This window comes from Microtus pennsylvanicus, chromosome 6 (assembly GCF_037038515.1).
Source record: "Microtus pennsylvanicus isolate mMicPen1 chromosome 6, mMicPen1.hap1, whole genome shotgun sequence".
NCBI lineage: Eukaryota > Metazoa > Chordata > Mammalia > Rodentia > Cricetidae > Microtus > Microtus pennsylvanicus.
The window spans coordinates 25,232,209-25,259,273 of record NC_134584.1 but is presented as its reverse complement, the minus strand read 5'-3'; the positions used below and the strand labels follow the sequence as shown (position 1 = coordinate 25,259,273).

General features: G+C 40.3%; 1 protein-coding gene across 1 annotated transcript in view; it reads left to right on the top strand.

Annotated features, from left to right (window-relative positions):
- The window catches only part of Golph3 (golgi phosphoprotein 3), a 28,175-nt gene extending 2,123 nt beyond the window's left edge, over window positions 1-26,052 (top strand). Inside the window, exons 2-4 of the mRNA XM_075975860.1 lie at window positions 13,957-14,088; window positions 18,921-19,035; window positions 24,213-26,052. Of these exons, the coding sequence (XP_075831975.1) occupies window positions 13,957-14,088; window positions 18,921-19,035; window positions 24,213-24,637 (672 nt within the window). The 3' untranslated portion in view covers window positions 24,638-26,052. The remainder of the gene's footprint in view (window positions 1-13,956; window positions 14,089-18,920; window positions 19,036-24,212) is intronic.
- Window positions 26,053-27,065: the final 1,013 nt, after the last annotated feature.

Below are 27,065 nucleotides of genomic sequence, written 5' to 3'. Positions count from 1 at the left end.
TTACTCTGAATGTTTAAGCTAAAGCTGTCAACACTTTTCTGTGATTGGTTCCCATGAAGATAATTGGAAGAATTTGTTGAAATTTAATGATATTGCGACATATACATAGTTTGGTTTTTTTTTTTGAAGTTCTTTGATGCCAGGTAGTTGAAACCATCTGTTGTGATTATTTTGCATAAATAGTCTACTTCATAAGTCATGACCAAGATTCAGCCAGACTCTTAGCTAATCTTTAGCTTTTTTTTTTGAGACAGGGTTTCTCTGTGTTGTTTTGGAGCCTGTCCTCGAACTAGCTCTTGTAGGCCAGGCTGACCTCAAACTCAGAGATCCGTGTGCTTCTGCCTTTGTGTGCTGGGATTAAAGATGTGCACCACTACTGCCTGACTTTTTTTTGCTTGTTAAAAAAAATATAGGCAAGTCCAAGAAGTGATAGTGTGCAGGAGGCTAGGATTTTGCATTTTCTTCTTGGTTTTAGAGATTCTCTTGTATATATTTCTTCTTCTCATTGAATGTATACATACCAGTGACCAGAACTATAAACTATCTATTCTTTTGGGGAGGTTCTCCCTTGCCCATTTTGTTTTTAAAAGACAAAGGTCTTGGTGTGTAGTGTAGGTTGACTTCCAACTCCTGGTTTCCTGCCTCTGTTTCCCTAGTGCTAGAGTCATAGACATACTTTATATTCCTTTTCAAGGACCAGGAGTTTTCTTACCTTGTCCCTAGGCACTTAAGCCTGTATTAGATTTCAGTTTGTTAAATTTGTTATTTACTAAAGTTTTAGGGGCTGGGACTATGACTTAGAAGTTAGAGAGTGCACTGCATGAAGTTCTGAATTTGATTCCCAGCTCTGCACAAACAGCTTGGTGGTTTATGCCTATAATCCCAGCAAGAATATCAGAAGTTCAGGGACATCTTCACCTACATAGTAAGTTGGAGTGTAGTAAGAGGATGGGCTACACAAATATAGAAGGACCTCCTACTCCATTGGAGGTCAGTCTGAGCTATATGAGAAATCAGTTGGCTTTAGACTGCTTAAACAGAACTTGTTTAAAGACCTTATTAGGTCTTAAACTCAGGACAAATGGCTAACTGGGGTACCTATCAAAGCGGGTTTTGGCTGCCTGACTCTGTCAACATCACCAGTAACTGCCTGTTACAGAGTCCTAACTCCTCAGCACTTCTACCCAGTCCCCAACCCTCAACCTTTCCAGCCCCTGAGCTTCATGTACTACTGCTCTTTCTATATAACCCAGCCATTTGGGCTTTTTGGTCTCTTGGCCGCTTGCTCCTGGGTCACTTCTAGCCTTTTGACTTCTGCTTCCTCTCCCAGGGGATCTCCTCACTCCTCTCACATGGCCAGGTTCAGTCTGGACCCTTCCACATGCCCCTGCCTGTTTTTATCTACAATAAACCTTTCCTCAACCTATACCTAGCAACAGCATTCAGTCCTGACAATTGATTTTTTTTTTAAATTCAAGTTGGCATTTCAGTTTTTTTCTTTCCTTGAAACACCTGTACCTGGGACTCTTTAAGGAGTTCTGGCACTACGTCTGGGTGAAGTGTATGGTATTTAGAAGCCACTCACTACTAGAGTGTCAGATAGGTTCACCCATGAGGTCAAATTAAGTAATTAGCAGGATTTCTTTGAATGATGTGGGACAGAACAAGTGGTAGGTATTTTTCTTTCCGTTATTTATTTGTGCTTTTTCCATAGATGCATCTACTAGAGTAATTTCAGTGTACTTCAATAAGAATTACCTTAAATAACCAAAGTTATAATTTTTCTTTTGTTTTAGAAGATTAAATTCAAGGGCCTCACACATACTGTACCACCACTAACTTTTGAGTTACTTTATTGTGACAGATCTAAATACTTGAGGTTGGATTTGATCATTTCATTTCCTTAGCTATTTAAAGATTTACTTATTTTTCTTTTACGTGTATGACTGAGTGTTTTGCCCACGCTTGTGCGTATGCACATCTAGAGTGTGTTCTTGATGCCTGAAGAGTCCAGAAGAGGGCATCAGATCTCCTAGTTATGGATGATTGTAGGCTGCTCTGTGGGTCCTTAAAATTGAACCTGGGTCTTCTGGAAGAGTGGCCACCAGTGCTCTTAACTACTGAGCTATCTCTCCAGCCCAAATTTGACTATTTAAAATGTCCATTTTAATTTGGGAAGATAGCAGGGTTGGTAAGGTGCTTGCCACAAAATACAAGGTTCTGAGTTTACTACCCAGCACTCAAGTGAAAAGCTGGGAGTGGTGTTGCAAGGTAAGGCAGAGACAGTGGCTCATTGCAGCCCCTGAACCAGCCATCCTCCAAGCTCCAGACCAGTGTGAGACACTGTCTGAGAAAACAAGGTGGTTGGCATCTGATGGTAACACTGAAGTGACCTCTGGCCTCTACATGATCATCATGCACAAATACCTGCACATAACAGTAAAAGAAGAAAAAGGTATGCCTGTTGAATATAAGTGAGGCTTTGTAGTCTTCCTTTGCTTTACATACTTGTAAAAGTTTCACAATTTTCATAAAAAGTGGGAAAATGGTCACTTCAAATGCTTTAGATTGTGCTTTTGTGACTCTTACTGTTTACTAGAATAAACTTCTCTTACACTTTTCATTTTGTCTTGCTGGGGGAGGGGTGGGATTCTCCGTTGTGTTTAGCCTTAGAGTTGCTTCTTGTTTCCTTTCTTCCTTCCTGTTCCTCCCTTCCCATCCCCTTCCCTCCCCTTCCCTCCCCTCCTTTCCTTTCATTTTGAGACAGGGTCTTTCTACATAGTCCTGGCTATCCTGGAACTCTGTAGATCAGTCTGGCCTTGAACTCACGGAGATCCTTCAGCTTCTGCCTCCCGAGTACTGGGGCTAAATAAATTTGGGTGCTGCAAGGATTGCTTCTTTTTGTTTTCTTGAACCCTCTCTGGATCCTCCTGCCTCTGCCTCTCAAATGTTAGGGTTATTGACAGCTTTAGGAGAGCTTCTTATTGAAGTGTCTTCTGTTCTTTTGCGCTATAGCTAGACTTGTCCAGGCAGTGGTTCTCCCCAGAGACTTTGGAGGAAAAAGTCTTGGGGAGGGGATGGTATTCTGTAGACCCTTTCAGAACAGTATTCTTGTGTGTATCGTGTTCTCAAACATGTTTCTTTGAGTTTTCTTCCTGATCTTCTGGTGCTGTCTTTTTCTACTGTCATTTTATTTTTGTTTTTTAGTCACCTGATTTTTTAAGTTTTAATAGCCTTTAGTAACATCCCCTTTAAAGACAGCATGTCTAATGCTTAGAAGAACTCTATTGCAGTAACTCTTGAAATAAGTAGTGATTAGCTGTATTTGGAGAAAAGATGGTAATTGGCAGGCCTCAAATTTATTGTATAGCCTGGGCAGTTCTTGAATCTGAGGACTGTCCTTGAATTTGTGATCCGCCCCCTCCCTATCTTCCTAGTATTGTGATGACAAGGTGTGCTGCCAGGCTTAGCTTGGAAGTTTATAAGATGGAACTGACTTTGTGTGGTTTTCACAGTGTCCAAAAATGAGTTCTTTTTGAAATGAATCCTTGGGATACAGTACTCACTTACCAAGATCTATAACTGTTTTGTAAAAATAAAAATTACCTCTATATATACAATTAATGTATAACAGCTCTACTCTCAAATCTATAAGCCAATAGTTAGTCATCATATTTTCAGAACTTCAAGATGTGCTAAATGTTGGTAGTAATTAAAAATCTAGTAAAATAATTTTGAATTTTATGATTCCTTTTTTTCTCTTCTCTCCCCCCCCCCCTTCTTCTCCCTTCTTTCAAGGCAAGTGGATCTCCCACCTCCTCTCCAGTGCTCCCTCCCTCCCTCCCTCCCTCCCTCCCTCCCTCCCTCCCTTTTGGTCTTTTGAGACAGGGTTTCTCTGTATCTCTGGCTGTCCTGGAACTCATTCTGTAAATCAGGCTGGCATCGAACTCGCAGAGATCTGCCTGCCTCTGCCTTCCTGAGTGCTAGTGTTAAAGGTGTATGCCACCACTGCCTGGCTATGATTTCTTTCCTAATACTAATTATATTCCCTTGATATTTTTGAAGGGTTTGCATTTTCATCTCTTTAAGTCAAGTATGAAGTTTATAGCCTATATAAAAAATAAGCGGGAAAGAGTGCAGCCTGTTAGCACACTGCGCTGTTGCAGGGTAACCTTGTATATACACTACAGTATTATAATGTAGCATGCTCTAACATACACAGACTTAAAGAAAACAGGATATTTCTCTTCTTTCATAAGCTGCAGAGTTGCAGTACAGCTTATGGGGCCTGGGAGATGGCTCAGGGTAAAGTGCTGGCAGTGCCAGCGGAGGATCTCAGTTTGGATAGCCCCAGCATGCGCTCATAGAGTTGGGTCTGGGCAAGGCCCTTCTGTAATTCTAGTGCTCCTGAATCAAGATGGGTGCTAGACACAGGAGTATCCCTGGAAGCTTACAGGCCAAGTAGCCTGATGTGTTTAGCAATGAACAACAAAAACCTTGTCTCAAGAAAGGTGGGAAGGGGGGTCCAGTGAAGATGGATCAGTTGATAAAGGCCTTTGCCACCAAGCCTGATTTTGACCAAATGATAGAACAGAACTAACTCCACCAAGTTGTGCTCTGACCTACAATAAAGTGGTGTGTGTTAATGTGTGTCCCCTGAAAATAATAAATAAATATGATGAGATCTGAGTGATAGACAGCAAGGACTGACATTTGAGGTTGGTCCTGGAACTACACAAACGGTGGACAGTCACATTCACTTGTGTATGCATACATGAGGTAGGGGTAGAAAACAGTAAAGTGGCACTGTCTTTCCTCTTCCTATTTTGATGGTGCTGGGGATTTAACCCAGGGCCTTGCACCTGCTAAGCAAGCAGCCAAACTACATATTCATGCCTAAAGTTAATTTATTTTTAAACTTAAGTTATATTTGGTTTACTTGGTTTATTAGAGAAAGTGTTTAGTTGGCATCAACAGATGTAGTTTAGAAATTTTGCTTGTACAGTTGACTTATCTCACCTTGACCTATACCCGTGACTCAGTAAATATTCTAAGTAAATCATACACTTAACACAAAATTATTCCCAAGAGAATGAATACTGATCTTGGAGGTGGTGCTGGAAAAACTTCATGTTTAAAGCTTAGCCATCCAGCATGTAAATTTAGTGTGTAGCTCACCTTATGGTTCATGAGGGAAGAGATAGTGGGGACAATGGAAACTGGCCAGGGGACAGTAAAATAACTCTTACGCAAGTTTGCACTTAAGTCACTTGGGAAACTTTTTGTTTTGTTTTGTTTTTTTGGTGTATGTGGTGAGATTGGCTTCCAGAGCCTTGGCATCCTACCTGAATCATCTGAGTGAGCTACATCCCTAGTCCTAGAAAGGGGCAGTGGGGACATGTCTGGCCACTTAGGAGGCTGATGCAGGGGGACTGATTTCACCAGTTGGAGGCTAGTCTGTGCAATACAATGAGCTTCTTTCTCAAAGAACAACAAACTTTATTGAGAGGAATTTTATTTATAACAGAATTTGGCTGAGATTAGTAGGTTGAGGAACACTTTAGCATATACACTATAGAAAATTATGAGTTAAAATTTTAAGGAAAAAAGTTATTTTAGGTGACCATGTGAAGAGAACATGTATCTGTCCACTCTTGGCTTTTTGAGAAAGACTAGAGATTGAAGGGCTTACATGTCGGCTGCTGGTGGTTACTGTCACCATTTCTTGGTTGGGACTGAAAGAACGTAGGGCCTTGTGCCTGCTATATATATTCTTAAGGGTTTTACCTTCAAGTGACAACCCTAAATCCATTTTCTTTTTCATTTAAAGATTTATGTGTAAGTGTTTTGCTTCCGTGTGTGTAAGTGCAGCGTGTGCATGCCTGGTGTCCTAGGAGGTCAGAAGAGGGCATCAGATCCTCTGGAATTAGAGTTTTGTGCATAGTTGTGAGCCAGCATGTGGGTCCTAAGAACTGAACCTGGGTATTCTGCAAAAACAGGTGTCCTTAACTGCTGAGACCTTCCCAAACCTCTATTCTAGTTTCTTAAATGCAATGTTAAATAGTTTTATACTGTAAAAAAAAACAACAAAAAACAAAAAATCCTCCCAGGCAGAGGCAGGGATCTCTGTGAATTCAAGGTCAGGCTGGTCTACAGAGTGAGTTACAAGACAACCAGCGCTGTTACACAGAGAAACCCTGTCCGGAAAAACAAAACAACAAGAAAATTACATTAATTAGTTTGATCATTGAATAGAGTTTGCCAGTTTTTGATATTAAAACAGGTTTAACTGGTATTTGTATTCCCAGTTAATGCAAATATATGTGTCAGTTCTTTGCTAGGTGCTGATGTTTCAAAGATTTTTATTTTAGACTTTTAATTGACATATAGTCTACATAGGAGACAAGATCTCCAGACAATTTCATTGTGATTGGATGCTGACTTTAGAGGAAATAGAGGTTGAAGACTAGGACTCGGGAGGAAGCCTCAGATCAGGAGCCACAAGACTGCTATCCTAGTTATATTCCTGTTGCTGTGATAAACACCGTCACTAAAGGCAACTTGGAGAGGAAAGGGTTTATTTCAATTTACAGTTGTCACTAAGGGAGGGCAGGACAGAAATGTAGGCAGGAACTTTGAGTCAGGGATTGAAGCAGAGCCCATCCGGGATGCCGGCTTGTTCTTCCTGGCTTGCTAAGTTTGCTTTCTTGCACACCCCAAGACCACCTGCCCAGGAATGGTACCACCCACAGTGGGCTGGATCCTTCCACATCGATCATCAAATAAAAAAAAATATACCTTACAGGCTTGCTTATAGGCTGGTCTTATGGGGGGCCTTTTCTCAATTTAGGCACTCTTTTCTGGAGGCTCTAGTTTGTGTCAAGTTAGCAAAAAATGTAACCAACACAAACTATCCATGGTTTTTCACTTACAGCCTTGCCTTTCTTGACTTCCAGTTGGAAGACCTAAGCTAAATGTTTTGAATTCTTAAGCCTCTTTGTTTTCTGGGCAAAACAGACCTTTGTTTGTGGTCTGTCCCGTAACTTGTTAATAGGACTCAAGGGCTGCTATATTACTTAGACTAAAAAATACTGTTGATTGATTCCTTCTCTTCTTCCCTCTTACCCTTCCAGTGCTGTGTAGTATGAAAGAGCGGCCAGGCTGTGTTCCGCCACCCGGCTAGCCTTACCCCGAAATAATTACACCGAAACTGTATTCTTTTAAACACTGCCTGGCCCATTAGTTCCAGCCTCTTATTGGCTAGCTCTTATATATTGATCTAACCCATTTCTAATATTCTGTGCAGCACCACGAGCTGGCTTACCAGGAAAGATCTTAACCTGCGTCTGTCTGGAGCGGGAGAATCATGGTGACTGCCTGAGACAGCTTCTTTCTCCCAGCATTCTGTTCTGTTTACGCTGCCCACCTAAGGGTTGGCCTATCAAATGGGCCTAGGCAGTTTCTTTATTAATTAACCAATGAAAGCAACAGATTAGAAAGAAATCACTCCCACATCAGTGCTGGGGATCAGACTCTGACCCTGAGCATGCTAGGCAAGTGCTCTATTACTGAGCGCAGCTTCCATTCTTGTCGTTATTTCCTGACCATCTTGGACTTGATAAGTAACTGAAAGAGTCAGATATTCACTATATTATCTACCTTTTCACTGCAGCTCCTAATTATGGATGAGTGTGCGTATGTAAAGCATCCCCCTTTCTGTAATCTCAGACCATCTGGGTGGGAAATCTGGGAACCTGACGTATTTTTGGTTTCTTTTCCCTAGATGTAAGCCCAGTCTGTGTTTGTTTTCATTATTTCTCTTTTCCAGAATACTGTTCATTCTTCTTGAGTTATCAGGAGCTCCTGAACTTCCAGAGTCAGTGACTTTTGTGACAGCTGCGTTGTACTAAGTGCCAGGTGGAGTTGGCGTGCAGTGAGTCTTGTTTCCTATCCTTCTGGTTCCAGAGGAAAGTTTGAGAGATGTCTGGCCTCTCTGCCCTTGTTGGAGTCAGCTCCTCCCACATTTGATTTTCTCATTTCTTCTTTGGTGCTCTGTTTTTTTAGGGGAAGAAAATAATCCTTACTATCTTGAAAGCCAGAATCTTCACAGACGGTGATTAGGTCAGGATTCTACAACCTTTAAAAATTATTTAAGAAAATAACATCTATATTTATTTGTGTGGGTGTGCAACACATGGGCTACTGTACGGAGGCCAGAAGACAGCTTGTGGGAGTTGTTCTCTTATTCCATTGTGCGAATTCTGGGAATCAAAGTTAGGTTACCAGGTCTTGGGTTGCAAGCGCTTTTACCCACTGTTTGTTTTTGAGACAGGGTCTCAGGTAGCCCAGGCTGGGCTTCAGCTCTGTGTAGCTCAGGAGGTCCTTGAACTGCTTGAACTAGTGATTCTTCTGCCTCTACTTTTGGAATATTGAGATTGCAGCCACTGTCTTATGCAGGCATTTCACTTGGTTTATGCCATGCTGGGGATAGGCAAATCTCCCAATTGAGCTAAATCCCTGACTCTGGTTCACAGTCCTTTCAAGATTTCATATATATATTAAGTAAACAATGGGAAAGCTATGCATTTCAAAGAGAGCAAGCAGATGGTATATGGGATGATTTGTAGGGAGGGAAAAGGAAAGAGGGAAATGATACAATTTTATTATAAAATTAAAAATAATTTAAAAAATGTAATTCATATGTGTGGTGGGTTGGGGCCTGTGCCTGTAATCTGGTTGGCCATCAAGCTCCCAGGAACCACCTGTGCTAAGGTTACAGGCACAATTGGCTGTCAGGTCCTAGATATTTGAACTCATGTCCTTGTGCTTTCATAGTCAGCAGTGCTGTGCACTGAGACATCTTCCCAGTCCCTAATCCCCCTCCCCCCCCATTTCCATGTTTCTTAAATTTTTTACAATGCTGAGGGCATTACCCCACCACGTAAGTTCCTATTACGGTACTGCATTCTTAGCTCTTCTTCTATGTCTAATTTGAGACAGGGCAGCCCAGACTCCTTGGTTCAAGTTATCCTCTGCTTCAGGCTCTCAAGTGTTTAGGCTGCAGGTGCTCTATGCTCCTGTACTTGGAGATAGTTGAGCACAGTGAAATATGGGCTGTGACATACCAGACAGAAAAAGACAGGACACACAGGAAGAATCTGTATGAGAAAGTTTATTCTTCTGAAAGTAAGTGATCTTATGCAGCTATAAAGGCAAATAAAATTGTGTCAAAAGTAAGTTATGATGGAGATTATGTATGGAATAAGGAATATGAAAATACTGGCATAGGTTGGCAAAATTCTGGAATTGGTAACAGAAGCTGTTGTGGGCTTTAAAGACAATGATAATAATACAGACAAGATTTTTGAAAGATGTGAGTGTAGAAAGGAGTGGAAAAACTGGAGACACCAAAGTCATTGGGCTCTTGGGGTGACTAAATGTGTTTCCAGTTACTTCTCTGTGCGCATGGACGTGTGCATTGTGGTGTGCATTTAGAGGTCATATAACTGAAAGTGGGTTCTCTTCACCTCGTGGGTCTGGAGGTATGTGGTTTGCTAACACCTATCTCAGTGGCCTGAAATTACCAGAATTTGTGAAATTTGATGCCAGTCTTGGGAGATTAAAGGATGCATATTTAATATGTACACACATACAAATACACACACTCCCATATAGGTATTTTGACTTGCTTTTTTATGTCTACAACATATGCATGCAATGCCTCAAAAGAGGCAGAATTACTAAGATTTCATTATTACCATAGCTTATGGGAGAGAGGAAATAAGATGGTTCGGTTGAGTTTAAGGCATGAGTGTGGTAGAAATATGCCTTTTAAACAAAATTCAAATAGTCTGTATGCTGTTGGGTGAGGTTCAAAGGATTGGAAGAGCCAGGCTTACTGAGATAGCCTTATATTCAGAGGCTGTGTTGAGAAACTGAGAGTTGGTATGTCAGTTGCAAATTTTAATATTTCTAGTACTTGGCCTTTATTGTGTTACTGATAACATCTTATTTCCTTATAAGCTTGAATAGCTAATCTTTTTCTTTTCTTGTTCCATTTTATCTGATTATACAGACAAGTGGAACTAACCATTACTGTCAGCTGTTATTAACTGCTAATCCTTTTCTTACCTACTTAAAAAGTAGGTCATTGTGTATGTATGTATGCTTATATAGACAAAATGCCCATGGTCTCTGAGAAGGCGAAGTCCAGACATGAGTAGAAGAGATGTTTTTGAGGTTTCCCCAAACAGTTCCAAAACCAGCCCCAGAGCCAGCCACTCTAACTGTGGCAGCACCAGTCTCAATGAATTTGACTGCTATGTTGATGTCCCTTGAAACGGTGCCCCCTACTTTGGAAGTTGTGGCTAAGGGTTGAGTTAAGGTCTGAGGATATGGGACTGTCAGGATGCTGAGGCTTTCATTTGTGAGTGTCTCTGGTCACTTCAGTAGCACTGCAGACACCATGGAGGCTGTATAGGTGAAGTTGGAGCAGGCATTGTATTTTAGGGGGTGAGGGACCAAGAAGAACTATTCCTAGGCATAAGAAACCAAGGTTGCTTTTTGAGACAGTCTTACTTTGTAACTCTGACTGGTTTGGAACTTGCTGTATAGACCAGACTGGCCTCAGTCACAGAGACCACTTACTTTGCTGTCATAGTTCTGTGATTAAAGAAGTGCACCCCACGCCTGGTCCTTGTTTTTAAATGTCTGTCTTTGTGTGCTGTATATGTTGAGTGCAGGTATCTTTGGTAGCCTACAGGTATTGGATACTCTTGGAACTGGAGTTACAGTCAGTTGAGAGTGACTTGATGTAGGGTAGGTACTGGAGTCCAAACTCCAGTCCTCTGGAAAGTCCAAACTCCAGTCCTCTGGAGTCCAAACTCCAGGTCCTCTGGAAAGAGCAGCATGTGCTCTTAACCACTGTTCCATCTCCTCAACTCTTCTGTTTTAGGTTTGCTAGCATCTCGCCTGACCAATACAGAATACTTGGGTTTCTTTTTGCATGCTCTGTTGTATGCTTTATCCTGTTTTGGATCCTTGCCATGTCTGGATTCTTGAAGTACATAACCCACTTTATTTTTGAATGCCTACCCTTCCCAATCTTAAAGTTTTAGGACATAGGGATTGGGGGAAATAATTTTTTTAAATCACACTCCTAAAATTGTAATGCCTCGGATTGTTCAGTGGTCCTATGATCAAACTGAGGTCTGAGTTGTCTTGTTCACGAGTAGTGAGATGAGGGGCACTGTCTTACAGCCATTGGTCTCTGGTTCTTCATCACAGCTATCTGATTAGCCAGTACTCTCCTGAGTGTGGCTGACCTCTGAACTCTATTTCCCTTTTGTTGGATTGAGCCTCAAAGATGCCTGCTTCTTTACTCTCTGGAGAATTTCAAACCTCTGGAAGGTTGAATTGTTTGGCTTCTAGGAGTTGGGTACCACCTGCATACATCATTGATTCTTTATTCTCTAACAACTGTATATGTAAACACAGCTAGTTACTGAACTAAAAATGATACTGCCCGTTACTAGTCTTTCAGTAGATTTCAGCTACCTTATTAAAAATGGCTAACTTGCTGTTCTAGAAAGAGGAACACACATAAAACATGCTTTGAGTATGTAGTCCTCCAGTAGGCTCTTGTAATTCTTCTCTTAGAGAAACAAGGCCAAGTTTTTCTCTAGCTCCTCACTCTGAGTGCTTCCCCTGCTAGCTTGTGGTCTAGACCTTGCTGTGGATTCATTGGAGAACTGGGCTGGCTGAAGTTGGGTACAGTCACTTGGTACTCTCCTGATTTACTTTTCCCCTAAGAGACTTAATCCCATGTGGCATTGTTACTGGTCAGTTATACTACCAGTATAACTGTTCTTTTGGGTCTGTTTTACTCAGCCTTTAAAAAAACAAAACCAAAAACTTCCTCTGGTAATTCCAAGATCATGCTTTTGTGATACAGGTTTACTAGGAGGTTATCAAAATACTGGGCTACTCTGTTGCTTGCTCTGCTTTTCTTGGCTTCATCTATCTGGTTTATTTCTGGTAAACCCCAGAAACTTAGGTACAGATTTTTTTTTTCATTCATCTACTTTCCTATGTGAGTTAGCCAGGTTTTCATTAAATGTTACCCTGAACTCTGTAGTAAAGACCTTGTTTTGCTGACATCTCTGGGTGACTCATAACACCCAGAGAAAATAGTTGGGACAGTCATATCTAGTCATATCTGCTATCCGCCATCAAAGGTAAACTGCTAACTCTCACCCTTTTCAGACTGGTCTGCTTGCCACACCCACCGACTTCATGAAGTGCACTCTGCCTGTACTGTGGTGTTTCACCTAGGAACCCCATTTGTGTGTTCAGGCCTGTGAAAACTACACAGCTGTAATGTAATTTCATGTGGAATCAATTCCCAAGCTTCTCAAGGCTTTAATTGCTCCAGATCTCACTTGATTTCTATCAATTACTGTTTGAATTACTGCTCTGGCTGTCCTGGATCTCACTGTGTAGACAGCTGCTGTTCTGCATAGATCGCAGAGATCCACCCTGCCTCTTGCCTCTGACTCCTGAGTGCTGGGATTAAAAGGCATATACCATCATGCCTGACAAAACTCCTTTTGCTTTTGCCTTTTAGTTCCCTTTATCTAAATGCTCTCCTTCTAAAAGTTCTCATTAAAAGTGATAGTTTGAGCCAAGTGGTGATGGTGTATGCCATTAATCCCAGCATAGAGGCAGGCAGATCTTTGTGAGTTCCAGGACTGCCAAGACACACAAGAAACACTGTCTCAAAAAATCCAAAACCAACAACAACAAAAAGCGGTAGTTGGGCTTGCACTTTAAGTCCCCACATCATTAGTGAAGTTCCGTGAACTCTGGTGGTCAGCCATTCTCTTAAAAATGAGCTGATCGCTTTGACCAGGGAGCCTTCCCTATGTAGCCCAGACTGGCTTGAATTCTGGAGGTATGAGCCACCATGCTGGATTTTCACTTTTACTTATTTAAAAGTTTTAATTTATTTTGTGTGTATGGATGTTTTGATTTCATGTATGTCTGCACTATGTGTATGCTTGGTGCCCAAGGAGTCTAGAAGAGAGCATTGGGTCCCTGTTAAGTGGAGTTCCAGTTTTGGGCCCCATGTAGATACTAGGAATTGAACTTCAGTTATATGTAAGGGCAGTAAACACTCTTAGAGTCTCTGAGCCACCTCCCTAGCATGACCTTGAACTCTTAAGCCTTATCTCCAGTGCTGCGCTGCCCAGTTTGACTCTCCAGCCTGGAGTTGTTGTTTACCCATATGTAAGAATGTGTGGTAAAAAAAAACCCTCCCCCACATCCTAGATTTACAATATACCAAGTGCACTTTTAGTGTCTTGTTATAAAAAGATACGCATTGTAGAATATTTTAATTAGGCAAAGATACATTTGTTTGTGCTGTGGAATATTACTTTAGCTGCGTAAGGGTGTGCTGCACTTGTTTATGCCGCATTTGTTTAATGATATAAAGATGTCTTATATTTGTTTTGCTGCATTTGTTTCACCTTGCCTACCTACTTAAGGCACTTGATTGGTCTTTGGGCAGAGAGAATAAGAGACGTGTAGGCTAGAAAGGGGAAGAGAATGAGGGAGGAAAGAGAGACATGCCCTGGGCCAGAAGCCAGGCAGTGACTAGCCAGCTAGATAGGAGTAGGACATACACAGGGTAAAAGGTAAAAAAGTCCCAAGGCAAAACGTAGATGAAGAGAAACAGGTTAGGTTATAAGAGCTACCAAGGAAAGAGCAAAGCCAAAGCCGAGCATTCAAAGCTAAGTCTGTGTTTCGTGATTTGGGAGCCGGTTCGTTGCCTAAAAGAAAAAGCCTGGTACACATGTGTGGTGAAAGGTACTCAAAATAGCTTTGGCTAAAGCTATTTCTACTTTTGAGTCAAGGTGAATTGGCTGTTTTGTTTTCTTTGTTCTTTTTAAATAGGGTTACACGTCATTTTGGAATGACTGTATATCATCTGGATTACGTGGCTGTATGTTAATTGAATTAGCCTTGAAAGGAAGGTTACAACTAGAGGCTTGTGGAATGAGAAGAAAAAGTCTTTTAACCAGAAAGGTAAGAGGACTTCTAAATAATACCCCCTTTGCAAGAATTTGCTCTGTATAAATGATGAATATTTCTAATAGCTTTAAAATGTGTAAATAGTCTAAAATTGTCTGTTGGATTGCATTCTTGTTTTTTCTGGTTCTTTGCATATGCAACAAATGTCAGTCATTATTAGGATCCATGACTACTGCATTTTAGGGAGATGCTCAGTTTTATTTCCTTGTGAAGACTTTGAGACAACTTTGGATAATCCAGGAGCTTTGTGGAAATTAATTACTCCTAGGGCACCCATCTTTTTGGAAGAGTATGATTGCTTTTTATGTCTCTTCTCTATGGTGAAGTTGTAGGTAGGTGCTTCTCTGGAGGAGCAGAAATATATTACGTTAGTTTTTTTTTTTTAAAGATTTATTTATTATGTATACAGTGTTCTGTCTGCATGTGTGTCTACAGACCAGAAGAGGGCACCAGATCTCATTACAGATGGTTGTGAGCCACCATGTGGTTGCTGGGAATTGAACTCAGGACCTCTGGGAGAATAGTCAGTGCTCTTAACCTCTGAGCCATCTCTCCAGCCCTTACGTTAGTTTTTAGATTTTTAACTTTAGCCTCAATTTCAGATATTCAAGATTATTTCTCTTCAAGTCTGTTCTTATACTCTGGACATGGTATTTCAAAACTATTTTTTTTATTTAGTAATGTATTATATTTATAAATCCAAAAGTTAGGCCAGAACCAAACATTTTGTTGCCATTTAGTTTTTAAAGACAAGAGTCTTCACTTTATGACCAAGGCTGTTTGGAACTCACTAGTGGCTCATGCTGGCCTTGACTGGGAGACTCTGTATCTGTCTCTAGAGCACTAAGAGTAAAGCCTGTGCTGCGTCCCTTACTTTGAACTTGCCAACTGATAACCCAGAGAATGGTAATTTTATGAGAAGGGATGCTGTTAATGTGTTACTGAAAGTTATGTGCAGGAAATAATATTGCTGGGTTGGAGTGCATGCACCTCAGGATGAGTGCTCTTTTAGCGGGTGTGCCAGCCTGTGTTTGAGCTCAGTATTGGGTGGGTGGAATAATGTGGGCATGTTTGTTTGAATCAGTCTTGCTGTGTAGCTTATGCAGGCTTTGAATTTAGATTTTCTGACAGTCCTTGAATGGCTGAGATTACAGGCTGACACCGTAGAAATGCTCTCGTGGCATCTCTATGGTAAATCCAGCCATTTGCCCTTAAGACAAGGGAGCTGGCATTGAGAGAATTTAACAAATTACTGTTTTGGATAACTATGTCATAAAACAGGTTTTATTTCTTCAACTGTAGTAACTTACGGAGAAAACCAACCTGAGGAAACTGTCATTGTAGTATCAATAGAATGCATACACAGGTTAGTAACTTAGGAACTTTTCATTAGAGTCCTGGCCTAAATAAAACAACGTGCTAGCAGGAGTCAGTTTTGTGCTATACATGAGAAAGAGCCATGGACTGGTGATCGTCTGTTCCTTTATTCATTGTGCATTCATTATTTTAGTACATCATGCACTGTGCTAGACTGGGAAAAAGTGGTGAAACTTAAGTCAGTCTGCTTCTTAGTGATGTCTTAGTGATGTGACGAAAAGGTTGTTGGAAAATATCCTCTATGATTTAGTAAGTTAAAATTTAAAAGTAATTGCTGATTTAATTAAGATAGATACAGATAGAAGACCAAAGGTTTCCTCATTCATTACTTCTGATCCTGGCAGCTTCTTTCTTTTCTTTTCTTTTCTTTTCTTTTCTTTTCTTTTCTTTTCTTTTCTTTTCTTTTCTTTTCTTTTCTTTTCTTTTCTTTCCTTCCTTCCTTCCTTCCTTCCTTCCTTCCTTCCTTCCTTCCTTCCTTTCTTTCTTTCTTTCTTTCTTTCTTTCTTTCTTTCTTTCTTTCTTTCTTTCTTTCTTTTGACAGTGTCTCTTTGTAGTCCAACTGGCCTCAAATTTAGGAGATCCTCCTGAGTGCTAGAATTAAAGTCATGTGCCACCACTCTGTCTTTAATTCATTTTAAAGCCACCTTAACAAGTGACCACAGCCATAGTGGCTTTAAGCAAGAAAGAATTCTCTCAGTTTTGGAGGCCAGAGTTAGGAGATGTAGTTGTGTTTTCTTGAAGACTCTAAAGGAGAATCTGCTTATAGCCAGCGTGCCCCGGCCCCTTCCCGGCTTTTGGTTGTTTTAATCTTGCTCCTTAGTTTCTGACTGCATCTGCCCACATGTCCTCATTGCCTGCCACCCGTGCCACATCACTGCCACACAACTGACCTTGGGCCTCTTGTTCTGCTAATCTTTTCTGTTAAATTCCTGAGACCTTTTGAAACTCTGTCTATATAATGCATTTTCTCAGAGGTCTTGTTTTCTCTTCTTTTCATCTCTCCTATGTTGTAGGCAGTAAGTAGAGGATATTTATTTTGAAGCCACACGTATTCTTGAAATATTTTGTTGTTGTTTGTTTTTCAAGATAGGGTTTCTGTTTGTAGCTTTGGATGTCCTGGAACTCACTCTGTAGTTCAGTCTGGCCTCAGAAACTCAGAGGTCTACCTGCAACACCACTGGCCAGCTAGTCTTGAAAATTTAAAGGAATTTAGAACTTGTTTGAATCTTTGATTTGTTTTGAGCGGGAACAATGAAATGTAGTAAGATTTGTCTCCTCAAGAGCTCAGTGTTGTTCTCATGCACGCACAGCCTCACAGCCGCTGGGATTACCTGCACAAGATGAAGCCACTTAGTGAGGAGTGGAGCTGGCTCATGAGGCTCCACCTCCTCGTTGATGGCTGCAGGGGGTGGTTGGTGTGTGCGTGACCACTGGTAGGTTGCCAGTGCTATGTTGGATAGCCTCACACCCAACAGGCAACACTAGTTAGATGCAGTGGATTATTTAAGTGTGGGGGAATGGGGTGAGAGGAGAAGTATTGGGGGAAGGGAACGTGGAGAATTTGGGTTGGATATGCTCAATGTTCTATATGTTATAAAATTATCAAATAAATAAAAGTATCCCTACAACATTAAACATGTTGAAGTCCTCTAGTCAGGAGACAAATTATTTCAAGTGAAAAATGGTCACACTAGGGGCTAAAATTCAGACAAAGACTATAGAGGGAGTGACACATATTAGGAAGATCTATAGCAGGACTTAGAAGGAATAAATTACCTTTCCATAGCTAGGTTGTTCAGATGCTGATAGACCACTTGCCTCATAGTGGGGGCTTGAGCAAAGTGGATGATGATAGCTCCTGGCCACATGGAGAGAGTAGTGAGTGGAAGGAAGAAGTCGGTCACATGGTTCAATGTCACAGACGTAGGGTTCTTTTCTCCTAAAGTTCTTTTTCTTCCCCGTAAACCCTAGTCTAACTAAGCACTATGGAGTGAACATTCTAAATATTTCTGTGTCTGCACCGTCCAGCATAGTAATCATGCCACCATTGGAAATTGAGCTGTGCTATAAAAAACACTCTGAAGTTTTAAAAACAGTATTGGTGAAAACACTAAATATCTCAGCTTTCAAGTGAATATCTCTTATAGGCCAGGTTTTGGCTATATTGGGTTAAAACCAATATTTTATAATTCATTTCACCTTTTTTCAATTCCTTGAGGCTAAATTTGTGGTTGGCATTATGGTTTTATATTTCTCTTGTGTAATCCTAAAGAATAAGCTCTTATATATTAATCTTTTGTGAGATTGAGCAAAAGAAAAACCCACAGAGGCACCTTTTTGAAGAAAAATATGAGAACACAGTTATATTAAACATTTTTAATAGCCGCTCTAAGGTGCTGTGATAGATTTAACTAGAAATGCATTGCTTAGGCTATGACTGAGTGGAGCCCGTGGGAACCTAAGTGGCTAACTAGCATGGCAGTGAGGGCTCCTTTCCTACCCACTTCCCAGGAGTTTCCACTCTTCTTGTTTTTGAGGTTTCTTTTACGTGTTTTATTTGCATGTCTTTCTATCCCCCACATGCATGCTGTAATTGCAGAGGCCAGGAGAAGGTGTCAGAGTCCCTGGAGCTGGAGTTACAGGTTATTGTGAGCTGGTTGCTGGGAATAAAGCTGAGTCCTGTAAGAACAGCCTTCTTGAGCCACTTTTCACTGCTAATATCTTAACCTAATACAGGTTTTATTACAGATTTAGACTCTGTCCTTGGGCCCCTACCATCTCTGTTCCTCACCCTCTTGGGGCTGGAGATAGAATAACTTTCCATAGTCATTAAGGCTTCTGCTAGAAGTGGCAGTCTTAAAAATTTTTTTCCTAAAACTATATTTCCCCTTCATATCTTTTATTAAGCATAAGCTCAAGGGAGCTATATCTTAATTTTGGTTTTTTCTTCAATTTGTCAAAGTTTCCTTAATGATACACATACACACACATATATTAAGATTTATTTATTATGGATACAGTGTTTTGTTTGTCTGTATGCTGGCAGGCCAGAAGAGGGTACCAGATCTCATTATAGGTGGTTGTGAGCCACTATGTGGTTACTGGGAATTGAACTCAGGACCTGTGGAAGAGCAGTCAGTGCTCTTAACCTCTGAGCCATCTCTCCAGCCCCTTAATGATATTTTTTGAGAAAAATAGTTTTCTTATGTAAAATGTCTTTATTATATGAGTTCTTCCATATAGTTGAGTGTTTCTGGGTCTAAGAATATTTTAATGAATGAATTTGTGCATTAAATAGTTCAAAGTTCAGCATTAAATGGAATTGCAGTAAGTGTAAAGTATCTGAGCATGAAATATTTGCATACTTGCTTATTTTTTATATTTTTTATCTAATGAGTTTATGAGGGAAGAAGGTACCAGTGCATCATTTCTGACCTCTTGCGTTTTAGGTGATCTGTAAATCGGATGCTCCAACAGGGGACGTTCTTCTTGACGAAGCTCTAAAGCACGTTAAGGAGACTCAACCTCCAGAGACGGTCCAGAACTGGATTGAGTTACTTAGTGGTAAGCTAATGTAGATGCTTTTTTTAATTATGGAAGATGGTGGTGGGGATGATAATTTAAGAAAAAATTATCTCCTTTTACATGAGAAAGCAAATAGTCTTCTTTTAACCTCTGTTTTGTTTTGAGTCAAGGTCTCCTCACTTTGTAGCCCTGACTGAACTACAATTCAGATCCACCTGCCTTTGCCTCTTAAGTGCTGGGATTAAAGGCTTGCACCACCATGCCTGTCTCCAATCATTCTTTATCATAGTTATTTTGGGACAGTTTACTGTATAGAGTGGGCCAAGCTGTGATGATGTCTTCATAAACTATATGCTATCTCTTCATCTTAATGTGTACCAGGCACTCATTGGGCTTGGTCCAGTCTGATGGTCAGTGTCTTGGTCACTGGATTTTCTTTTACAGTGGTACAACCAAACCAGTATTGTCCTAAGGGATTGGACTGGGTTGATAGGCTAAAGTGGTTATACTCAACTAGTTAACGTTGTATGGCTGCTGACTGACCAAATCTTACTAGTGTGAGTGCTGACTGAACTTGACTTTCAACTTGAGCCTCTTGTGTGCTTCTCACCAGAGTGAGCATTAAAGAGATTTCTCCCAAAATATTGAAATACAGTAGGATGTCCAGTGGAATAGGTAAGAATTCACAAGACAGATATTTAGGCAATATCCCATGTTTTTTGATTGGCTATACGTGCCAGAATGTTGTGTCCAGCACATCTTATTATTAGGCATATATTATTTTAGGTGTATATTAGGAATGAGCTGCCTTGTTGACATGAAAGAAGTGGACACAGCTTGGGAGGAGAAAACAAAGCGCATTGCTAGAGTATTGGAACAGCGGTTCTGGTCAGAGTTTAGTGATAGAATGCTTGGCTCCATTCACCTGTTTTCTGTTGAGCAAATGGACCAGATTTCTGTTGACTGGTTAATAACTAAGTTTTTTTTTATTATGTTTATTTATTTTAGTGGGTGTGTGTTTGTGGGTGTGTGGCAGGGGTTAGTGTGTCCTGGCACAGGGTAGAAGTCAGTTCTCTCCTTCACCATGTGAGATTGTCATGCTTGGCAGCAAGTGGCTTTGCTCACTGAGCCATCACTCTGGTTTCCCACTCTATGAATTTAAGTGTGTAGGTCTGTGGTCACTCTGAGAATGTCTTTAGTTTTTTTTTTGTTTGTTTGTTTAAATTTCAGTTGTTTTAAAGTTGTCCTCATTAGAGGTATAGTCCTTAAGGATCTAGAATGTGCAAAACCCAGGATTTGATGCTTACCTTGCACTTGCACCAACAACAGAAAAGTATGTGGTGTACTACTTGAATGCCAGTGTTGCATGGCACTGACATAGGCACTATGAACTTAAACAGAGACACTTGGAGATTGACGACCACCCACGTGTGCCTAATAATTTAATACTTATGGTTCTCTAAAAGTTTGGTGGTTCAGAAAAACGTCCGAGGAAGCTTAGAAGTTGAAAGGAAGTAGACTTTAGACTACGCCTTTGAAAGGTAAAAATTGTACACACAAAAGAAAGTGTACCTTTTCAGAAGGATTAGATTGGGCCAGTGAGAAGGCTCAGCAGTTAACCAGGCACTTGGCTGCCAAGCTTCCCTGAGTTGCAGTGTTTGGGAATAGATGGCCAAGATGTCATCTGGATTGTGAGACCTGTCCTGTCTGACAGGTACACAGATGTATGCATAGTTAATTGTAGAAAGTATTTGCATAAATGTGCTTATTTTATGTTGTATTAATTTGAATTCCCCAAAGCCAGCTATTATATCTTGTCTGACTTTAGTTTATGGTTGTCTGCCTTCCTAACACTGGCATTAGAAAACAGAGTAAAATCTAAAACCCAAGCTGTCAGGTGATCAGTAGACACTTTAGGAGACAGTGGATTGAGTTAAAAGTTGGAAGTCGTAGGACATTTACAAGAAGGTCATCACTGTGTGCACTCTTCCTGTTTCTTCTTAGATATTTATTCTTTCTGGAAGTCTAGATGTAGTTTGAGTGCCCCTCCCCTGTAACTCATATTTTTATATAGGACCTCATTCCCATTTTTTTTCTAGCCAGTAAATTATGATGGTTTCTCTCACCATTTAAATGTGATACTTAGAAGGTTAGAAATAAGTCTTAATGTTTATATTCTTGGTACTATGATTCCTGAGAACATTGTAAATACTACCTTACCAAGTAACTTGCTTTTGTGTGTGTGTGTGTGCACGCGTGTGCATACACTTGAGCCCAAATGCACTTGTAGACACTGATTTATTCTGACTTTATTTGAAATGGTTTTATGCACAAAATGGCCTTAATTATTAATAATTTATAGTAGCAGCCTTTTATCATATACTTTAAGTCCTTTTCCAAAATAAATTGCAAAATTTTAATGACTCTTCTAGGGACCAGTGAGATGAGTCAGAGGTTAAAGGTATTGCTGCCAGGCCTGATGACCTGGACCTGAGTTTGATTTCACATGATGGAAAGCTGTTCTCTGACATTTGTGATGTGAGTTCACGTACACATGCATTCACATGCATACTAAATAATGTAATAAAAGACTGTCCCAGATAATATAGTCTTTCTAAAACATGGTTCCCATTTTGTGTGCATTTCCTTTAAATGATGTAGGTGCTAACACTGGTTCTCTTTGAACTCCTTGTCTGTTGTTTTTCTCATCTTTGTTATTTTTTTGTTCGTAACTGACTTGGTTGGCTATTTGCATCCCCCATTAATTTTGGGGCATATTTTTTCTTTGCAAATCTAATGTGTTATTGTTACTGTTTTAAAATTGAATACTCAATGTTGTGAATATTAGATTGTTAAGTGCTGAACTTTGTTATCTTTGTCTAAAGAGTGTTTGTTTGTTTGTTTGTTTGTTTTTAGGGTGCCTGCCTAGCACGTGGGAGGTCCTAAATTCAATCTCAGTATTGTTTCCCTCGCTCCCTTTCCCGGGGAGGACTGGGGGTGTTGGCTTTTGCATTGGTAGACAAGCCAGTAAGTTACTTGTGGATTACACTTTAAGGCTTGGATAGTACAGGTTTAGACTAGTTTACACTTGATACCAGCTCAACGTTGTTCCTGAAGTGTGGTCTTTCTGAGTTCCCTTACGTCCTGGACTCAGTAAGGCCTTTTTCCTCAGGTTAGTTTGGTGACCAGGCTTTTCTCACCTCTCTGAAAACTCTTGGCATTCTTTACCTTTATTTGTTTGCTTAGCTTTGCAGATTCTCACTTCAACTTCTATGGCTTAGCTTTCTGAGACTTGAATATTATGCAGGACTCTAGATTTTCTGTACTCTGCCTTGTATTTTTCAGCTGCTTTAGCTATCTTGGTCTCTGCCCACAGACTTGGGCAGGGTGTCTGCTGTGCTGTGCTGTGCTGTGGAATGCTCATTCCTGCTCTGTTCCCTTGGATATGCCTCTAGGTAGTGTACTTGCGGGCAGTTCTGTGGCTCATTAAGTTTTATCTGAGTCATAGGTTTTTGGAATGTTTTATGACCAGTATCTGAAAAGTCACTTTTAATTAATTTTCTCTATTTCTAATAACATTGATGATTGCTTTGCTGTCCAAGGTAGTTTTTTATTTTATATGGGTGTCCCTGATTGTATGTATTTGTACTGAGTGCTTACAAAGGTGATTAAAACATTATTTCCCCTGGAAATTGGAGTTAGAGCTGTCTGTGAGGCACCTGATATAGGTGCTGGGGATCAAACTTGGATATTCTGTGTGAGCATCATCGTGGGTGGTTGTCACTGAGCTCCTGTCAGGGATATTCTTCACTGTTGGGCGAGATACATTCTAGGTGCCACAGTGCTCAGAGCTATCTAGTGAGTAACTAATGGCGGCCACGCAAGGCTTTTGGTACTGAGATGTGACTTGCAAAGCTGAGGAACTGAAAATTTAAGTACATTTTAAGTTTAATAGCTCCATGTTACTGGCTTCGGTAATGTAGCTTAAGACTGATTCTTAGTGTTCTAGAACTTCAGCTTTAGAGTTTTCACAGTGGAGAAAGGTGTTTGGGGTTGATTTTCAATGTGTTGCTTAAAAAAATACTTCGGTATTTTTTTTCCCAAACTGGAAAAATATTGGTGATCATTTAGAAAATACAGTTAAATTTGTTACGTATAATCTGAAAGATAACCAGAGTTACTAATATTTTTCATATGAAATAAATGGTTTTCTCTCTTTTTTTTTCTTTTGAGATAGGGTTTCTTTGTGTAGCCCTGGCTCTCCGGGAACCCGCTTTGTAGACCAAGCTGTAGATTAAAGGCATGCACCACCACGCTAGGCTGAAAGTAAATGATTTTAATTGGAAATGTTTAAAGTATTTGTCTCGAAAGAAAGTGCTTATAGATGACAGACTTAAGATCTGAAAATGATACCAGGTGGTGGTGGCACATGCCTTTAATCCCAACACTTGGGTGGAAGAAGCAGGCAGACCTCTGAGTTTGTAGCTAGCCTAGTAAGTATATGGAGTGAATTCCTGGATAGCAAAGACTACACAGAGAAACCTTGTCTCCAGAACAAAACAAAAACTTTGGAGATGTTTTTTTTCCGCTTCATATAATTTTTCATCCTGTCCACACAAGCTTTGCTGTCTTTATAGACTGTCCTAGTGGCAGTTTCAGGAATAATTTATAATCAGAGAGCATCGTTTCCCTTTGTCTGGTGAAGATTGGTAGTTTGTAGGGACAAATCGCTGCTTTTATACCATAGAGACTTGGTTTTGGTGGTTTTTTTTTTCTTTTTCTTTTTCCCCCTTGTTTTTTGTCGTCAGAGTTGAACCTAGGGTCTTGTGATGCTTTTATTGTGTAAAATGGTCTCTTACGTGTAGCCCACATGCTTCCACGCTTGAGATCCTTCTGCCTCCACTTGGTGAGTGTGTGCTCTACCACATTGCATTCCGCCTTATTGACTGTCTTTGATAACAGCCAGAGCAGGCAGGAACAAAATTGAATATGTGGTTCATTACTCTTTTAGATTAAGGGTGGTTGTGATTTGAAGATTACTGTGCCTGAGAAAGCGTTGGGTGCCTAGAACCCAGTCATCCAAACTTGGACTTCATGACCTAGTGGAGAGGGGGCAAGAATCAAATTTCTTTTGCTTACCTAATAGTTCATTTTTTGTTGTTGTAGTTCAGCAAATAATACGCACCATTTCTAACTTCTGGAACATTCTTATTTAGGTGAGACGTGGAATCCATTAAAATTGCACTATCAGTTAAGAAATGTACGTGAACGTTTAGCTAAAAACCTGGTAGAAAAAGGTGTACTGACGACAGAGAAACAGAACTTCCTCCTGTTTGACATGACGACACATCCTCTCACCAATAACAACATTAAGCAGCGCCTCATCAAGAAGGTACAAGAAGCTGTTCTTGACAAATGGGTAAATGACCCTCACCGAATGGACAAGCGCTTGCTGGCCCTCATTTACCTAGCCCATGCCTCGGATGTTTTGGAGAATGCATTTGCTCCTCTTCTGGACGAGCAGTATGATTTAGCCACTAAGAGAGTACGGCAGCTTCTCGACTTAGACCCAGAAGTGGAGTGTCTGAAGGCCAATACCAATGAAGTCCTATGGGCCGTGGTAGCTGCATTTACCAAGTAACTGTCAGAATGGAATGTTTCCTTTTTCTCGTGAACCAGTAGTTTTTCTTCTATTGACATCTGGTTTTCTGTAGTTTGTACTTTCCCATACTAATAATTGGCTTTTGTTCTACAAAATTGTGGGTGGCAATTTCTTTTTGTATGTACGCGGGATTCTGCTGGTACGAGAGGCCTTCCTCTTTCTGTTTTTAACCAACCTTACTGCCATATTGGCACTCCATTCCCTCTTGCCATTCTCACTGTTACCTGGTTGGGTCTGCTGTACTCTGGCTTTCAGAGTACCTCCAGTCACCTCATGCACAGCTTTTGGATTACCTCAGCTTGTGTTTTCCCACCTGGCATTCTGCCTACAATTCAGACAAGTCACAACAAGGCCTTCAACTCACCAAAGGTAAATATCTGTATCTATTAGGACATTTTATACATAGACCTCAGTTGAGATGTATACTTAGCAAAATTATTTTTAAATTGAAACAGCACAGTAAATAGGTAATATAAAATGCCCCTTGGATTTTGCTTCCTATGTAAATCTATTGTGTGGTTACATGTGTTATAATTTTAGCTATTAAATCATAAAGGTCCAATTGTTTCACAAAGCCAGTTTGAGATGGGCTGCATTCCACTTATGCTGTATATAGTTTGGATTATATATGAATCGCCCCTTCTTCTGGCCACCTCTGCCTCATCTTAGTATTCTGCAAAATTTAATTGTGCACCTAGTTCCCTTCACTAGCTTCATTGTTATTTGGTGGCAAACTCGACCTCTCATCGTTGAAGGAGAGAAAGATGTGATCTGTTCAGCTCTTTCTGAGCTGGGCCCCTCATGTTACTCCTTTGTGACTTTTTAAAATTCTTCCCATTTTTATGATTTCTGAAGGAAAGAGGCTTGTGACTAGTACTAATCTGGAGTACAGTTTTTTTTTCTGTCCTTAAGTAAATTAATGTCTGCTCCAAAATATCATTTATCTACTCATCCATTCTTGAGAAAAGAAGATCAGATATCAGTCCTAGCAGATGTTGCATGTAAATTGATAGCGAGCAGATGATTAAGACTTTTGTAACAGAAGGCTCTGCTATATTTTAATTTTATATACAATTATGATAATTAGCACATCGTAAGACTACAAACCTCTGCTTTTTAATGTTGATTTTATTCTTTATCACTGTTTATGTACCATTGGTTTCATAATGTAAATACTATACATTGAACAAATTAAATGTCAAATTTTTTATTACCATAGTTCATGTTAATAGTGGGGCTTTCAGGTGTCTAGAAGGTTTTGGTTAACATTTGATGCAAAAATACTAGATGCGTATAACTTTAGAGTTGAATTTTAAGGGACTCCCTAATATGTATACTATCTTTTTATCTGAAGTAATAAATAAACTATGATCTTGAAAGTGCCTGAATCACAATGAGCATGTCATTTGATTTTTGTGTCATCTCCTTTGCGTCAAGGGAAGTTTTACTTAGTATGGCACAGTGACATTTCAACTGCACGGCTTGGCAAACTGTCTTAAAGGAGCCGGGAAGGGCGTACTTTAAACTTTGCGGCCACATACGGTGTTTGTTGTAGAAACTCAGTTCTGCTCAATGAAAGCTGTCACTGACAATACAAATAAATGGCGGCAAAATTTTAGAGAAACAGACAGCTGGCTATGGTAATAGTTGCCATCCCCTCTGATGATGCTTGGGGGAAGACATTAAAATCACCTGATTCCCACCCAGTGACACAGCTGTTGGCAATAAAGGTGTGGTGTTTGTTTGTTTGTTGTTGTTTTTAGACATGGATACTGAAAACTGACACTAGTACACTGAAATTAAAAGTTAGTTTTGTTATTTTATATGTATGAGTGTATTTCCTGTGGGTATGTATGTATGTGTACTCCGAAAGTGCTTGGTACCTGTCAGAAGCCAGGAGAGTAAGTACATCAGGTGTGAGCCTCTGTGTGGTGCAGGGAACTGGATGAGGGAGGTCCTCAGCAAGAACAGTGAAGTCCTAATTGCTGAGCTCTCTCTCCAGCCCCACTGACATTTTATTGGGAAAAATTGTTTTTCTTTCGAAGGATTTTAGAAGTAAAATAGCAGGAGGAATAGGTGTCTCTAAGGTACTTGCTTCTGCAAGTAACCAAGCAGTTATTAGGGGTCTGGCCTTCACTTCTGCATGTATCTTAGGGTCTTTTACAATTGACTCAGCCTGTGAGTGGCTCTAGATCCAGAAGGGGAACTTCCCCGAGCAAAGATTTTTGCTTATAAGTCTCTCTCTGTTTTTGATTATTATTTTTTTATCTGGTTGTTCTGAAACTGCCAATGTAGACCAGACTGGTCTCAATTGAACTCCGAGATCTGCCTACCTCTGCCTCCCAAATGCTGGGATTAAAGAGTGCAACGCCATGTCTGGCACTTATAAGCCTCTTAAAAAAACAAG